Genomic DNA, 19,743 nt, shown 5'->3' on the forward strand with positions numbered 1-19,743 from the left:
TGTAAAGATAGAAATTATGAATTTGGATTTCTTATTATTAGGCAAAAGTGCAAAAAAAATTTTTTTTGATGAAAAATGTTTGTTAACTATAATTCTTCTGGTGGCACCATTCAAAGATTATTTAAAATAATCATCCAATAGTAGAATAATGTTTTCTTATCAGAAAAAATTGTCTTTATGACGTAATTAACTAACATAATCGTTTTCAAAAGTATAATGTTGTCGTTCACCTTGGCGAGTGGCCTTGAAAATAGTTTTGTGAACCCCTTATTAAATTGGTTGAAATACTGTTTTTATAAAAGCAGCGCGCTTCATTTTCCTCCGGTGGATTATTCCACATTTATGAAACGTGCTATATGTTTAGCACAAATTACTAATGACCTCAAAATTCTGTAGTAAAACTTGTGTATATGTATATAAAGTTTCTTATAAAATGTTATTCGTCTAATTTTTGAATTGTTGTTACATAAGAAGTAGCATTTTATACAATCTCCAGTTTTCGTATAATACGTAATAAAAAAAATAGAATTTTAAAAAATTCATGTTTTTTTCTTGCATTCCTCCCTAACCCTATTGCTTGAGTTTTGATTTTGTTACATTCGGTATTTCTCTCAACACTGTCGTGAGATAAAAAAAAAATGTCTTTAATGATTAAAGTTTAATATATTGAGTGAATTGTTCGGTTAAATCAAATTTTCAATGTTGTATATATGGACGAGAATATCTGCCGGCATTTTATTTGCCATGTTATTCACGTTATAGAATTTTATTTCTTAGTCATACTTGTTGAGCGAAAAAAATGTTAACCTTTCCTTATTTTAATTTATAATGTTTTTCATTATTTTTCTAGTCTAAAAGCGATTTTGGGACTTTACTAGCTGCAGCGAAAAAAATTGTAAAATATACTAAACGTATGTTTGAAAGTTAATCAAATCTAAACTAAGGAATTTTGCTGTAACTAAATTAGCATCATTAAAAAGATTTAAAAAAAAGATAAATTCTTGGGGCTTTAAAGCGGTGTAAAAAATAACTTTTATACTATTTTAATATTTTCGGAAAACATCGAGAGAAAAAAATCAAAATCTAACCTAAATTTTAATTAATTAAAATTTTATTTAAAATTTCAAACAAATGGCTCCGTGATGCATACTTTCCCCCCCCCTCCAAAGTATATCTTTGCTAAATTTGGTAACTTTGGGTCAAAAAATCTAGCCTGTAAAACTCCAGTATATACACACACATTCATCTTTATTATAAGTAACGTTGGAGATTAACAATAAATAAATGATTTTTCATGGAATAGCTTATATAATGAAGAAGAAATAATTTATATAAAGAAGAAATAGAATATTAGAAATATTTTAGGATAAAGTTTCAAAAAAATTAAATAATGGCGAAGAACTTTATGTTCTTGCAATTCGGTGAATAAAGTTATATACTTAATTCACAATTTATTTATACGAGCAGCAAAAACACTTTTAGCATATTTTTAGAACCACACATCCAAAGCTGACCTTGACATTAACTGCTGGCAATACAGTCACAAGATCCAAAGGATTCTGGATAAAAAACAATCACGCACCTTCGGGGAAAAGGAAATAGGTCATCTCATTTGTGGTACACCTTCGAATAAGTGGTACAGGCTCTGGTGTAATGAGTTCCTGACACTTGTGTCAATCAGTCGGATGAATCATGTGCGAGCACGATTATTTTATAAGGTACAGAAATAATAGATACTCAACAATATATCATATTTTCTTTCCTCGAACAGGAATAATAGATACTCAACGAAATAATTCTTTCTAGAATCTACAGTGGCTTGTACTGATTGTCGATGTATAAGTATGCCCCAGAACAAAATCAGTTGATGGTTTAATTTTTTTTTCTATGGAAGTCCTTGCTTATCTAAACACTTAGGTTTTATTTCAGTTAGTGTTTATTTGGGAAGGGACTATTATGTCTTTATATCATTAAACCAGCAAGAGCGATCTATCTAAAACTCTCAAGCATTCTCTCTTATAAAGTACATGTGCATTATCAACCACTTGCTACTTAAGAACAATAATTAAGAAAAAGCCTGTTAGCGTGATTTTCGGAGATTAATTGTCGGGATGCAAATACAAAAATACCTGAAAACCAAATATGTATTTTGGGCATCTTTTTCCCAAAAAATTAAAATCGAAATTTAGTTCAAAACTACGATTGTAGGCACAGAATCATATACCAAATTTCTTATATTTTATTCAATGCATTTACATGCTTATAAAAAAACTGACCGTCAAACAGTCAATTTCCATGACGGATTTGACTTCAAATCTGATGGTTATCTACATTTTGAATGTTAAATTTATATCTCAAATTTTATCCACTAGCTCTTTTTGTTTTGTTCTAATCGTGTTAAGTTTTATTTGGACGGCCAGATATACAGACTTTCTCCGAATGGATTTCGTTCAAAATTTCATAGAAACGAAATTTTTAAATTAGATGTACAAACAATATATCAAATTTTATCCATCTAGTATTTTTGAATTATCGTATCTGGAAATAGGTAGAGAAACATACATAATTCAAAAAATGTATTTTTGAATGTATGAATGTGTTTAAATGTATGAACTCAGCGACAGCTGAAACATTCGTCAAAATTGTAGTTCAAATCGTTTTACCAGTACAATACTTTTTCTTTGTATACTTTGTATGCTAGAAAGTATAAAAAAAGGTTTAATTTCATTAACAGCTGTTTTTAATATTGAAACAGCTGCCCTTTGAAAACCAGCTGGTTTGCCGGCAATATTGATTGTACTAAGTTTCAGTTAAAATTTGTATGCTTAACTTGATATCCACGTTTCTTTCAACAACGTAGTTTTGAATATCAGATTATAAAAGATAATTCATCTTTTTTCTTTTAGTGATTTTGAATCTGTTCTTTTTATTGTGTATTTGAATCTCATACGTCACATACAGTTGCATAGAAATAAAAGCTGGAAATATCCACATTGTTTAATTTAGATAGTAATTATGTTTAATTGTTTTACATTAATAATTAAACACATTGTTAATTTCGTATAGTCTTAAACAGTAAAAAAGCTTAAATTGTTAACTTTCTGATTCCTCATGTGAAATGTACAGTTTCTTTTAACAGTAGAATTTACCCGTTTCAATTGTTTTAAATGAGCACATCTAGCAAAGTATTAGCTAGAATAAAACTATCTGATGAAAAAATTACGAAGTTCCTACTTCCAGTTTAATTTTTCAATCCATTTTTTATATTATCTTTTATCTTCAATTTATTATTTATTATCCTAGAGGATTGTAATAGTTGATTTAATTAAGAAATTTGATTAAATAAAGTGAAAAAATAAAAACTGATGATGATATTGACCGGGAATAAAAACCAGCAGAAGTGATCTACCAGAACATTTTTCGCTTATTCTCCAAAAAAGGTTCTGCTCCCACATAAAATTGTGGACCTTCGATAAGACCGCGACTTGCTTACAGTACAAAGTCGAACAATAGTTAAGAAATATAGATCTTTGACGTGAATTTAGCATTTTTATGAATCTGTCGTATGAATATATACACCTCCTTTCTGGCTAATTGTATCCATAATTTTTCACCTAACTATAGTTGTAGTTACAAAATCACATGCTGAATTTTATAATCTTAAATCATTGCCTGTAAGAATTATTGGGTTGGTATATACGAAAGTATATACCAACAGGCGATCAACCGTTAGGCAGATCTGGTTAAAAATTTGATATGAATCTCAATTTTAGATTCTAAACCTGTGTACTAAATTTTATTTACATCTGTCTTTGTGTTCTACAATTATTGAGTAAATATGCACCCGAACAGCCAGACAGATTTCCTTCGAAAAGATTTTGTTCAACATTTAATAGAAATCTACAAATCTGGTGATAAGATAGTATACGAAATTCCATTTTTCTACAACAAAACCTTTTTGAGTTATCTTTATCATAGACAGATAAACAGCCATGATGCCAGAAACATGTTTCTCGGAATAGGTAGACATAACAATCTCCATTTTGGATGCTACGCCTGTGTACCATATTTTATCTATCAATTTTTGATATTTCATTGTAATCAAGTTCATTTGCACTCAAACAAGTTAAACCTTTCTTAATGGATTTGGTTTGACATTTGAAAAAATTCTGTAAAAATGTGTAGTAGAAACCGTATACTACATTTCATCCGCCTATTTCTAAATATTTCTGATTTATCTTACTCATAACCAAAATAGAATTAGAAATAAGTTTACAGTCAAAATCAATAGATAATTTTCATATTGTTTATTTTGGATTGATAGTTGCTTATCTTACTCATAGGCATACATAATATCAAAAATATGTTTTTCGAAAACGAAGTCTAAAGCGTTGAGATTCGAAACAAACTTTTGAGTTCGAATTTTTGACAACTTAAGTATTTTCTCTTTAAATACATTGTAAACGAGAAGATGAGAATATTTTACATTCCTTTAATTTCAATAATATAAAGGAAGCTCGCCTTTGTGTATGTGCAAAAACAATAGATAAAAAAACAACGATTGATATTTTTAAAAAATATGAGACAGTAAAACAAGTTATGATATCAGTTCGTGTTGTTCAAAATGAATTGAATAACTGCATGAATTGCAGATATATTATGAAAACAAAACCTTGACAAAGTATTTAACAATTCCTATCTAAAACAGTCAAATCCATCTATAATCTTTTTAGAAACTTTTACCATGCCTACCCTCTGCAAACTAATTGATAGTCTTACTTCGATTTCCTGGAAATCTTGTATAAAAGACGACACATACTTCGTACATGACGTAATCCTCAGTGCAGTGCTGGATGAGCGACTGGCATAATGAACTTCCGGATTTTCGTGTCAATCAGCAGATTGGCTATGTACGAACATGAGGATTTAGAAGGAAGGGAATATTTTTCTTCCGGAATGATTGATGCTTAACGAAGCAGCACTTCCCGGACCCGATGATTAGACGCCGGAATTGATTGCCGGTACTTAAGCGTGCTCCGGGAAGACAAAATCAATTGTACATTTGGCGGTCTCGCTGGGATGAGGATCCTTATTTCAACACAAAGATTTCATTTTATTCAGTGTCTTTGTGTTGTTTCTTTTACTATAAATTTCTTTAATAAACGGCTAAGAAAGTTTTAGAAATTGGAGATAGTCGATTATCGATTGTTAGTTGTTCTAGAGCTTTTTGTATTTTGACCAAACTTCCATTTCGGTTCTTAGTTTTGTAATTTGTTTTCCTTCCCGCAAAATTTACCTTGCCTACAATTTATTTTATCGGTATTTACCTAACCCTTTATTAACCTAAACTGATACATTCTATTTCGGACATTTATAATTATCCCAATCCTTATAACAGCATAAAAGAGCATTTGAGCAATGAAGGCTTTACCACGTGATTTTTCCGTTTTAAATGACGAAATATTTGCTAGTAATATCAAATTTAAACATTAAAAATTCAATACATCATTGCACAGTTCAGATATGTCATTAAAGAACAAAAGTTAAATTAGCTCTTTCTGACGTTTTATTTTCTAGTACACAATGTATTTAAAGCGAAGTATTCTAACTCGAGATTTTGATAAACTTCCAACCTTTCAGATATCCCTAAGCTCGAAAACAACTTTCTGGAAAATGTCCGTCTATGCGTCCATCTGTCTGGGACGAAGATAACTCAAATCTCTTTGAACTAGACGGACAAAATTCGCCTTTATGCAGTTGAGACAAAAAACATATTTTTAAAAAAATTACATCTGTTTGTCTAAAAAATGCTTTGAATTAGACAAATGAAATTGGACATGTCGTCTTTACACGAAATTTGTAGATTTCTGTCACATTTTGAACCAATCCCTTTATAGGAAATCTGTGAAAGTCTGCTTTTGAGTATACAAAAACTACAAAAGTTTGTATGCACAATAGTTGCAAACGAGATGGATAAATGTGATATATATGGATATGGGTAGTAAAGAACTAGATGGATAAATTTGATATAGATGGATATGGGTAGTAAAGAACTAGATGGATATGGGTAGTAAAGAACTAGATGGATATGGGTAGTAAAGAACTAGATGGATATGGGTAGTAAAGAACTAGATGGATATGGGTAGTAAAGAACTAGATGGATATGGGTAGTAAAGAACTAGATGGATATGGGTAGTAAAGAACTAGATGGATATGGGTAGTAAAGAACTAGATGGATATGGGTAGTAAAGAACTAGATGGATATGGGTAGTAAAGAACTAGATGGATAAATTTGATATAGATGGATATGGGTAGTAAAGAACTAGATGGATAAATTTGATATAGATGGATATGGGTAGTAAAGAACTAGATGGATAAATTTGATATAGATGGATATGGGTAGTAAAGAACTAGATGGATAAATTTGATATAGATGGATATGGGTAGTAAAGAGCTAGATGGATATGGGTAGTAAAGAACTAGATGGATATGGGTAGTAAAGAACTAGATGGATAAATTTGATATAGATGGATATGGGTAGTAAAGAGCTAGATGGATATGGGTAGTAAAGAACTAGATGGATATGGGTAGTAAAGAGCTAGATGGATATGGGTAGTAAAGAACTAGATGGATATGGGTAGTAAAGAACTACATGGATAAATGTGATATATATATATATATATGGATATGGGTAGTAAAGAACTATATGGATAAATGTGATATATAGATGGATATGGGTAGTAAAGAACTAGATGGATAAATTTGATATAGATGGATATGGGTAGTAAAGAACTAGATGGATAAATTTGATACGGATGGATATTGATAATAAAGAATTAGATGGATAATATATGCAGATATATGTATCTAAAATGTAGATCCATATAATATTTTTTCCATGTCCCGCATTGTATAAATGTCTGAAAATACAGTTTATCAGACATTTTGCAATCATATAAATGTAATACTTTAAAATTCCAGGGACTTAAACAAATGAAATTTGACGTGTGATCTTGTTACTATTTTCAAACATGTAGTTCTATGTTAGGTTTTGGGTTCAGTGGGCTGAAAAAAAGCATCGAAAACGCGCATTCGGCATCCTTTGCAATGCTATGAAGCACAAACCTGAGATATGCAAGGCGCTGAAAATAAAAAACTGAGTATTCCTCGAGTTCATAGTCCCAAAGTTTAGAATTTTATTTTAAGAAGGAGGGATAACAGTTTTATTACAACATGGGAGATACCGTTTCCTTATACCATGCAATGCACTTTCCTTTGGATATCTAACCCTAGGAATACAATTTGTTCCGAGTTAAGAAAAATAAGATCTCTATTGCAAAATAGGCAAAGTTTCGGCGCGAACACTCCTCTTGTGATTAATCCCATCCCAGCCTTTAATTTTTTTAAACATCACCAATTATTGAATTGTAATAAATATTATTAACTATTGTCGCCATTCGCATACGGATAATAATACACAAGGGCATTTATTACAGTTTATCAGGCTTTAGGAAGACGACCCCCCCCCCTGTGCGAAATCTTTTGATATTCTCACTAATAATAGTTCTTTATTTTTGTATGTATTACCCTTCATCCAAGATGCGTGTAGTAAATATTATCAGAACATTCTAACCGATTCGTGTCAATCTGTACATTCTTGTACAAGCTGAATCTAATGCAGAGAGAAGGGAAAAAAAAGTTTCATATTCAAAAGTTTTTTTTTTTTTTTTTTTGAAATTATGAGATAACGACAACAGTTTTGAAAATGCACTCTAATATAAAATCAGCTTATACGAAGCAATTAATTATACCTCAACACAATCACGTTGATTCGTGATATTTAAAATATATTTGAATTATTTTCCTCAATTTTAATTTTCTTTCTTAAATTTAATGAGACCTTTATAGTATATGCTTAGCTAAGCGAAAAACCAATCAAATTAAAATAAGTTGAAAACGCAGAATAGTTAGGTTCTCTCTATCCTTTATTGGTTTTTCATTTAATTAAGTATTTTCGCTGCGCACATTGAATTGCAGTATCAGCGCTTTTGTTCGGTTAGCGTTAATATCTTTTCACTAATTTCAACGTGGTGGGTTTTCTTTCTTCTTTTTTCGCAGAGTAAACTTTTCGCCAAGGTAGCAGTCTTTGCATTTTCTTTGCAGTCTGATTGGACTTATTATAGTTTTTAATTGTATAGACAGGCGTATGGACATTGTGCGATAGAAATTTGGAAATTTTAATAGCAATCCTTTATTATATTTTAAAATATTAATAGATTTAGATTAATTTAAAATTAATAACTATTGTTCAGTGTATCTATGGCATAGTTAATTTATTAAAGTTTAGAAAATCTTTTTATTTTTATTAGTAATAAAAGATAATTAGTATGTGTCTTTTGATGCTCTGCAGGTCAGACTTGTTGAGTTAGAGCTACAAAGTCTTGCACAAATGTAATTTTAAACTGAAAAACATGCATTTAGAAAAGTCACTTTGAAATTTTAATCAATTCTAAATTCAGCTATATTTTGATTTTTACCTACAATAACAGCAGTAATTTATCGTTTCACACATAAATAATTTTTACATCATTGCAAAATTTAAAAAATGTATATATATATTCTTTTTTTGTCCCAAATAATTTCTGAAACTTGACAAAAAAAAAAAAAACGTTATTTTTACTGAATTTTCAAATAAATATTTCATTTTTGCAAGGAATTTTAAAAGATTATGTCGTTGCTGCATTACATGTTCATTCGTATGATTTTCTTTCATCATGGAAAAGATTCTATTAACTGTATTTGTAATTGACCGAAGAAAGTATCATAAACAACGCTCACCTGAATGACGAAGTGGGAAATTTATTTTTAATGCTACCATAATTCCGTTATTAAGGTATATACAATAAAAACAGAAAAGGTTTAAGGTCATTTAAAATTATACGAATTTAATGTTTATCGCATTCTGATGCTTAAAAATATTTGATGCTTAAAACATAAATTAATTGATCCCTAAAAACGTCTAATTCGTGAATAAATGGTTTATTGATAATCATAACCATATATATCATTATCATTTATTATCTGTTCTAATTTACTTCCTCGTATAAGAAGAAAGTTTTGTAATTGTCAAAACATTCGACCTCAGCATTTTGATAAATCTCCACGTTTCAGACCTCCTTAAGTGGGAAAAAAAAAAACATTTTCAGAATGATGTCAATCTGTTAACATAATAACTTAAAAACGTATTCAAAATTTTTTTCAAAACGTCAACAAATCAGTCGAAAGGAAATGCTTCTGCTCTTATACATGCCCCCATTAGCACAAGTATATTGTACAATATTGTAAGGTATTAAAAATAATCATAATATTGAATAATACAATAAAATATCGCACAATATTGTAAAATATTTAAAAAATATTCGTAATATTGAATAATATAATGCAATATCACACAATGTTATAAGATATTTAAAAAAATATTCGTAATATTGAATAATACAATATAATATAGCACAATATTGTAAAATATTTAAAAAAATATTCGTAATATTGAATATCTATTTTAATATCTTACAATATTGCAAGATATTAAAATTATTCGTAATTTGAATAATAGAATAAAATATCAGACAATGTTAAAACATATTAAAAAAATATTTGTAATATTGAATGTTACAATATCGCAATACTATATTGTAAGATGTTAAAAAATAATCGTAATATTGAATAATAAAATATGAAACAATATTGTAAGATATTTAAAAAATATTCGTAATATTGAATAATGCAATACAATATCACAAGGTATTGTAACATATTAAAAGATATTCGTAATATTGAATAAAACAATATCGCACAATATTGTGAAATATTAAAAAATATTCTTAATATTGAATAATACAATATTGTGAAATACATTAAAAAATATTCGTAATATTGAATATCTATTTTAATATCTTACAATATTGCAAGATATTAAAATTATTCGTAATTTTGAATAATAGAATAAAATATCAGACAATGTTAAAACATATTTAAAAAATATTTGTAATATTGAATATTACAATATCGCAATACTATATTGTAAGATGTTAAAAATTAATCGTAATATTGAACATAATCTGAATATCGCACATTATGGTTCAGCGTGTTGTTCTACCTGAAATTAACATGTAACCCAAAAACGCAAAGCTCTGTACAAATGCAATAGCTATACAAATTTATCATCAGAATCGTAGATTTGAATTAAATTTTAATTTAATATATCATAGGGGAGTGACCGTTTCTGTGTATATTGAAACATATGTAAAGGCTATAACTCTAAATCGTTATGGCTTAAATGCATAAAATATCTTATTTAGTCTTTTAACCAAAATTATAGATTTGTATTAAATTTTCGATCCTATCTCTAAGAAAAAAGAGAAAATCATCCAAAATGCATATTCAGTTTTCCTGATTAAATTATGATAATCAAAACGCTCTATATTGCGTCACTGTATACTGAAATCTGTTAGGGGAAACACTCATTATCCCGTTGTTTGAAGGAATGTCTTGACCGTGGAGAATCTGCCACCTCTCTCGCTAATCTCCCCCACCCTACCTTATATTTGGATAATACCAGATGCGGATAGAAAGATAACAGAAAAGAAGATGCAAGATTGTCTAAGTATAGGAGAAATACGACGAAAAAACACTTCAGTTTGATTATTTATTGGAATCATCCATTTCATCTAAAGAATTAACCAGCATGCATCATTATTGGTTGATGAAGTATTGGCTACCATTGCATAAGTAAGATATAGATGCTAAACCATAAATAAACGAGTTGTTGACGAATGCTAAATGTATTTTTAATGCTATGAAATCTAAGTTAAAACAGAACATTTGAAATAAAATTTCTATTGGATATTGTTATATGCAAGGGAAAATACCTCGTTATGAGTTTGACATACTTTGTTACTAAATATGATACTTTCGAACATAAAATTAAGTTCTTAAACGTACGGTATGATAAATAATGAAGATTTTAAGAAAGCTGTGAAAAAGTCCAAAGAAAGTTCTTCACTCTTATAAGGTAAAATCATAACTGATTAAAGAAATTAGGACAAATATTTATATTTTTTACTGACTTTTGTTGTTATTTAGTGATTATTTAACCACCTTTTTTCTTATATTATCCCTGATTTGAATCTCTTTCCTAAAAATTACTTTTAAAAATGTTTTATCCTTCAGAAATATTATTTTTTAAAGACTAGCATAGTTAAAAATAATTGTATATTTAATCCCATTATAGGATGAAATGAACCAACTTCATCTATATATGTAATCTTCTTCATTTAGATATCTAACGCAAATATCTGTGATAATAATTCTTCTTTCATTTCTATTACAGGATGAAAAGAATCAAGTGTTAACCACAAATGTCTGGCTAGATCAGGTTCGTATATTCCATTTATAATTTTTATTGCATATTTTATAAAAAATATGATTTTTCTTTGGCCAAGTTGAGCAATAATGTATAATAGAAGCTTCTTTAACTTTCAAACATTTTGACTAATGAAATTTTACCAAAATGAAGTTAGTTTAGTTTAGTTATATTAACGTCCCTTTGTAAAGCAACACTAGGGCTATTTTGGGACGGATCTCGTAATTTTGAACCACGGTCAGATGACGAAGACGACACCTGAGCTGGCACCCCCCTCTCCACGCCACATCACACCAGCGGGAGGACGTTTGGCATGACGGATTTAACGTGCAACAGACCCCCTTACACAACGGTTCTTCGGTGGAATCGGGTCTCGAACCTGAATCCTTACAGCTCACTAGGCGAGACCTTACCACCAGGCCACCGCGGCCCTAGGATATCTCGGATAATTCACCACCGATAATTGAGAAGTTTACTTTATAATTAGTTACTGATTATCATCAAGAGAAACAAATAATGTTCTAAATCTCTTTAACCCACCCTCCCACCTTCATTTTTTCCTTTTTATATACGTAGTATAGAGAAAGTGTTGTAATCGTCAAAAAATTCGAACACGAGATTTCGAACGAATCTCCATTTTTGACCTGAGTTCGAAAAGTACATATTTAGAAAATATCCGTCTGGCTATCTATGACAAGTATAACTCAAAAACGCTTTAAGCTAGACTGATGAAATTTGATATAGGATCTTTACACCAAATTTGTAGATTTACATCAAATTTTGTGCAAATCCGTGAAAAAGTCTGTCTGTCTAGCTGTTCCAAAAATGAAATCAAATACCTAAGTATCCCAACATGCTGCACAATATTGTGAGCTCAATATTCACCAATATTTTACAAAATTCTCGAATATTTCTCAATATTTCATTGTCATTTAGTTTTGAGCTGTGCTTCAAACTTCTAGTTTCAAGTCTCTAGCTCACCAGGATGTTAATTTAAAATCGATTGAAAAATTTGGACTGAATAGACAAAAAGCAAAAAAGAAAGCGAGTTAATAAGAACTTGTTAACTAATAATAAAATAACAATCATTAATATTATTTTTAGTTAAAGTGATCTGTATCTGTGTTTTGTTATTTAATAAGTTTTGAATTTTTCGTGATTCACTGTTAAAATAATTTACCTAGAAATGTTATCTATGAAAAATATCTGACTAATTAAGTTTTGAGTACGAGTGTAAAATTAATTTTTTTTCCTTTATTAGTATATCTTTGCAGTTTTTGTTTATTTTATAAAAGTCTGTGCCATTTATTATTCGACATCTAAAAATGTGAAACTGTTTAGATTAATCTTTAAGGGATTAAGGCCGAATTTGTGTTTTCCAGATGCTATATAAGGTTTTTGGAAAATATCGTATAACTTAGAGGAATTTTTAATCTACTGATTTTCTTTCAACTTATTTTCAAAATCATATTATACCCTAACTTCATAAAAAAAATGCATAATTACTACACGTTTTGACCTTTCAAAATGGTAGGAAATGAAGCTTACATTCATATGTATTATCTTCATATGTTAATTAAATTATACTTATGGGCCTGAATAGCCTGGTTGGTAGGGCGTTGAATTTCCATCCCTTGGATTGCATGTTCGAACCCCGTCGGCCGAAGACTCTTCGTGTGTGTGGTGGATGGCGCACGTATAAATCTGTCGTGATCACACGAAGTCCACCATGTCAAGAGTAATACCACTGGAGGTACTGGTTCAGAGGTGATCATTCTCTGATTAAGGGCTAAATTACGATCGGTGGATGAATGAATGAAATGCATGAATGAAGTCCGCTCCGCTAAAAGGGTTGTGACTTGTGAGTAGCTAAGTCTTATTCAGTTCTATTCAAAATTCTAAATTGTGCTTGGTTCTTCATTTCATTGTTTTCTTTTATTTCTTTCCAGAAATTGTTCATTGAAATAAAACATTGTTTTGTCAAATACTCGTTGAAATAAACATGAATGATTTTCCTTTGCAAATACAAATAAATAGTGATCCGTATAATGTAAAATATATAATAAATAAATTAATTTCAATTGCAAATTATTTATTAATTGAAGTATCTCTAGTTCGTATTACAAATTGTTTTAAAAGTTGGCATGATTGTTTATTCGCTTTGTTAGCTTTTCATTAAATAGATTTGACAAAATCTTTGAGATAACATACCTGGTATGATAAAGAAACAAGATTTTTCCGAATTTCCAAAATCTTTATTTATTTGGAATATATTTTATGTTTAAGAACAGATGCTAGGCGATATCGTTTGAATTTTTTTTTTTTTATTTCTTTTCTTACAACATGTTCAATACATAATTTAACCCTTTAAAGGGCCATTTTTTTCTAGTCATATTATGTTAAAATATTTTGAGACTTGAAATTAGAATAAGAAAATGGATTCATTTAGCTTATTAGATAAATTTAATTTTGATTAATTAATTAATTTGGTTAATTAACAATTAAGTGACAAACCAAGACACATCATTTTGTGTGAGATAAAGAACTGAAGCATCTAAGTTTCTGTCTTTCTAAAAAAATTTGTCAGAACTGATGCCAACCTACAAAATTTCATACAAAGATTGATAAATTTGGTGAGAAGCATACTTCCCACGGCCTTAGAAAGGGTTGATTCTAAATATGTTATCGTTTAAATTATACAAACATATTTATATTTTGATATGTACTTTAAAGTATTTATCAGAAGTCAATTTTGCATGGATTCTCTGAAATATGTTAGCATTTGCTTTAAACCCGAGAGTGTTTCTTCTGTATTCGCAGTTTCCAAATTGCAGATTTTAAATTTTGCAGCTTCAATTAGTTGATTATTGAGTGAAATAATAAAATAATTGATCAACAAATAAAATAAATTTTAATTAAAAATTTCTGTAGTTTTTTTTTAAATACTTTCAACCTATTATGCAATGAAAATAAATTTTCTGTGAACAATTATCACGATTTTATCAGTAATGTTACTAATGATTTTCTCTGTTTGTATCAAGTGCAGCTATGGCATTCATTTGGACATAAAGCTCACAAAATCCAAAAAAGATTGAAATCATTCTTAAAATGATACCTTTCTTATTTATAATTATTTTGTTTCTAATGTAATTTGAAATTATAATTTAAATTTTTACTATATTAATAAGATAAACTTGTGGATGTATTCCAAAACCGAATTTTAAATTAGTTACATTAAATGTATTATTGTAAACTGCAGCCACTTTAATAATATTTATTTTTAATTCAATTTTTTTTGTTATATTGATTTTCGTTTTTCCTTAATCTTTCGAAATGTAATCGATTCCACTTTTTTGAATAATGCTCATATTTTTAAATATCCAATAATTGCGATGCGAATCGTAGAAAAGCTCGTATGCGTAAGATCTCTATGCGGAAATCGTTCTCTTTAACTGTATTGTATAAGAGAAAAGGCTTAAAATTTTTCTTGGTTTATGAAAATGATATGCATATTGATATTATCGGAAAATTTTTACTTTCTTTATACATTTAATGCGTAGTGATAAAATACATATTTAAATGTATCTTCAAAATCAGAATAGAATAATTTAAATATTTATTACGAATCAAAAATTTTATTTTAGATCTCGAATCCTTTCTAAATGTTTTTAGTTAATTTTAGCAAAAATAAATAATGTTTAATTAATTCAGTAAAATCGATAGTTTTGAATTTTATTCGGATTTTTTTTTTCCTAAAGAATAAGAATACTTACAAGTTGAGCTATAAATGTTTCTAAATTCAGTAATAAAATGCTTAAATTTTGTAGACATTTTAAAAATAGCATTTAAATTACAAAATGTCCTACTGTCCAACTTTCGAAATCGATCGTATCATTCCTATCGTCATCTTTATCTTTGGTATCACGTGAATGACAGTTTAATGCATTAAAGTTAGTTTACATGCATATTCAAACAGACAAAAGCGATGAACGCTTAAATTATTGTTACTTCGTTCTTCAAAAGTCATGATGACAGTCAATGATTCATTCAAAAATCTTCATTCAAAAGTCATGATGACAGTCAATGATTCATTCAAAAATCTTCTTTCAAAAGTCATGATGACAGTCAATGATTCATTCAAAAGTCATGATGACAGTCAATGATTTATTCAAAAGTCATAATGACAGTCAATGATTTATTCAAAAGTCCATTCAAAAGTCATAATGACAGTCAATGATTCATTCAAAAGTCATGATTGGATATCTGCGATGATGTATACAAACTATTCCTATTAAAATCCAATAGAGTAAAGCTATAGACCAAAATTCATTTTAAAGAGAAATTATGCAATTATTATTATTCGTAAAAATAGGTTATCTTGATAGAATATTAGATTTTATATTAATATTCACGAATTTTTAAAAAACCTTCATATTAATATTTTTGAATACTTGAGGGGTTTTTTTATGTTACTTTACAATTTTATTACTTTTATGCTTTAATAAGGATAAAAATATGAATTTTTTAATTCCTTTATATGATAAGCCTTTAGTTTCAAATTAAGCCAGCCGAAAATAATATTATTCTTAACAGAACGAATATGTGTGTAAATTAAGTACCATGAAGATATTTATTTTCATGTCGGTATTTTTACTGTCCTACACCCCATAACTTTTAATGTTAAAGAGAAGCTTTTAACTCTGGTCTATGAAAGTATACATGCCATGGGAATGGCATCTCTGGACGAGTTCCGATTGACCAAAGGAAGGCAAGAACGATTCCCAGCAAGACAAAAGACAAGCCTTGGGAACAAGGTTTTAGCCATATTTCGAAGAATAGTTTTGACCCATCAAATTTTAAACAAAAACTGTTTCATCCTTCTGAGGTTAAAACGGACCACGTTATGTCGCTCTGAATATCATAATTTTAGACAATTTCAGTGAACACTTTGAGGGGGGTCCAGCAATCGACATTCAGTATTCCCTCGTGACATTGACCTCATAGATTGATTGATTGACCTGAAATAATAACTGTATTCAATCTAAAATATAAGAAACTTTTCAGAAATTTGCTTTCAAAAAATTAATTTGTAATTTTTTATTCATTTCTTTTCAACATATTAACATTTATAGGCTATTAACTATAAATTAGGATATATTGTCTGTAAATTAGGAAGTACATGAAAAATTCTCTGCATCTATCTCAACGGTCTAATTTATATAGTTCTTTGGTAGTAGGTATCCACTAAGAAAAGTTTTTCAAAATTTAAGTAGGTTTCATTCATTAAAAATTTATCAAAATTTTAAACTCAAAAAATTTGGAACATACCATTATAAATTAAACATTTTCCCACCAATTTAAAATTGATGATGATGTCGTGTCCACGTTACCACGGAAAAGGGGTGCAGTAGCTTCTGAGGGTAAAGACCCCTGAGCACCCGAGGGCAGAAGTCTGACTTCTAGCTCATATGAAGATGAAACTCACACATACGCTTGCACAATCCCTTTTTACAGGGGGGCACATTTACACACCTCACAGATAGAACACAGATGAAGAACAACCATGCCCGAACCGGGATTCGAACCCGGGACGTCCAAATCCTGGCGAAGATGCGCTACCCCTATGCAAGGACGCCGGCACCAATTTAAAATTAAAAAAATAAGTTTTCCAATCATGACAAATTTATTACAGAATAATCTTTTTTTCTTTAAATTTAAATTGTTCAAAATACTTTTATATATATTACATAATTATATATATTATTACGTATATTTTATATATTTCTACATCCATAGTTTTCATTGCTTTATTACCAGATTTAGACTCATATGCCTGTGACGATACTAAAAACGTTTTTACTTTTTTGTATTCGAAGTATAGAGAAAGTAATTTAATTAACAGAAAACTCAAACACGAAATTTTTATGAATCTCCGCATTTCAAACTTCTTTGAGTTCGAAAAACATATTTTTAGCATTTTGTCTGTTTGTCTGGGAACGCAATAACACGAAAACCATTTTGAGCTAGATGAATGAAATTAGGTATATGGACTTTTTAAAAAAATTGGTAGATTTCTCTCAGATTCTGCCCAAAATCTTTTAAGAGGAACTCTTATTTGTCTTTTTCGAGTTCAATGCTCAAGTACAAATGAATTCGATGACTACAAAAAAAAAACATAAAGGGCTGGATAAATGGAACTTGGAACATAAATTCAACATCTAAAATGTAGATTATTTTCAAGTATTTAACTAAATATGTCAAAAGGTTTATTGTTTGCTAATCTGTACTTTCACATGCGTGTAAACACAATAATTCATATAAGCAATTACTTAAATTAATAAAAAATATCTGGGTATTTTTCCGTCGTAAAATCGTGGGGCTTTGTCTAAAATATTTAGATACGAATCACAAATGGATTGCATATGAATATTTTTCAATCTTACCTCATCTCACATCCATCAGCGCCATCTCACAAAATTTTGAGGTACCAGTAGGTTATCATTCTGTGGCAAGAATGCAAGTACCCCAAAAATTTACAAGATGGCGCTATATGGTGTGACGGATTTGAATGAGCGAGGATAGAACCTGGGACCTTGTGGTTCGCAGCCGAGTAACATGACCACAAGACGAAAGCAATTGCCCGCGTTTATTAGCTGTTAACTAACTTATAAGCTTTCACCATAATGCCATTGTCAGAATGAGAGCACATAGAAAATGGCTCTAATAGTTAGTTATAAAAAGAAATTCTTTAAAATTACGTTTTTTCATAAAAAAAAAAAAACACCTGTATAGATAAAATTAAGAAACAAAACTTTATCTGAATATAAAATTTAATCCAAATCGTTAAAGCGATTTCTGATATTTACGAAATAAATAAATTTATATATATATATACAAGAATTGCTCTTTTAGAATTATAATATTCAATATGTTATCTTCTTATAACAACTAGAGATCCTGGTCCAAATTTGGTTAATCTGCAGAAAAAAGATTCCCAAAATACGTATTTGGACAATAGATAAAAAATGTTTGTTTCACGTGAAGGCTCTATATTTTGTAATTAATATTCGGTATTACCAGAAGTCCCCAATTTTATCAGGAAGGAAGAGGATAAGATCATTATTGGAGAGAATGCGAGAAAATTTCGGAATGACCATTCCTGTTGATTGTATAAACGTTTTCACTGCTATATAACTATGAAAGAAAGTGTAAAGATAATATTATGACACATTAATCTAGTTTTAAACTTTGTTCCATTACAATGTCTCCATCTGCAGATCGGAATCTTTAATAAATTTTTAACAGCGTTCTAAAAGTTATTTATTATTTCAAATGAACATAATGCTTATGCTTTTCAATAACAATTGATGCATTCGATTCTAATTTAGTTTACTTTTTGTTTGGAAATCTTTTCCTTTGCTCACATGTTTAACCCGATTCAACGTCCATGTATACAAATCATGAATGTTGATCTTAGGGGATTCAGATGCTGAATCCCCTAAGATTACATTAATTACATTACTAAGTTTACATTAATCCAAGCTTTCAGCAACTGCAGCTTCCAGGAAATAAAGAATATATGAAATTACAAACGACCGCAAGAAGCTGTGACTAGGTTTATGGCATGCAATCATGGGATTCAGTCTGGATTATATTCTGAAGCTTATTCCATGGATCTGATGAAGAAAAACAATCCAATTAGATGTTAGCTGACTGTTGCAAATCGTATGTTATATTGCGGGTTATTTGTTTCATTATATAGCGAAAGTATCAAACGCTCAATGCATCGATTCAAATAAGAAAAAAAAAACAGTTTTATTAACATCTGTATAAACAAAAAAATAAATTCCTATTTTATCAGTAATAAACATATTATTATTTTTAAAAAAAAGTGTAATTATAAAAGTAATTCGTAAAAAATTATAAACTGGTATGGTTTTGTTAATATTACTTACTATACTTTCTCAATTACTACATATACGAAAAAGTAAAAATGGATCAGAATGACAAAATCCTTTTCCTAGTATCTTGTGTAGATTCAAAACGAGATGGCGATGCTTCAAAATTTCGTTATTCTTAGAATACTTTATATATCTTTTATTATCATTTTAGGAAATAAAAAAACAACTACCTTCATGAAAATCTTCATCACATACTGCTTGAAATTATCTTTATTAAAAGTAATAATTACCCTCATCACATCCAGAGGACATAAAGTTTTGACCTATCACCCTCAGTTTTGTACACAGGTGATAAGTAATTAGTCATCAAATAATTAGCAGCAATTAGGCAATTGCACGGGCAAGGGATTACAATTA

At 29.2% G+C, this 19,743-nt stretch overlaps 1 protein-coding gene across 1 annotated transcript in view; it reads left to right on the plus strand.

The window, feature by feature from the left end:
* The window catches only part of LOC129966920 (neuronal acetylcholine receptor subunit alpha-10-like), a 640,729-nt gene that overhangs the window by 479,122 nt on the left and 141,864 nt on the right, over positions 1-19,743 (plus strand). Inside the window, exon 3 of the mRNA XM_056081538.1 lies at positions 11,393-11,437. Coding sequence (XP_055937513.1) covers positions 11,393-11,437 — 45 coding nt within the window. The remainder of the gene's footprint in view (positions 1-11,392; positions 11,438-19,743) is intronic.

This window comes from Argiope bruennichi, chromosome 4, assembly GCF_947563725.1.
Source record: "Argiope bruennichi chromosome 4, qqArgBrue1.1, whole genome shotgun sequence".
Taxonomy (NCBI): Eukaryota; Metazoa; Arthropoda; class Arachnida; order Araneae; family Araneidae; genus Argiope; species Argiope bruennichi.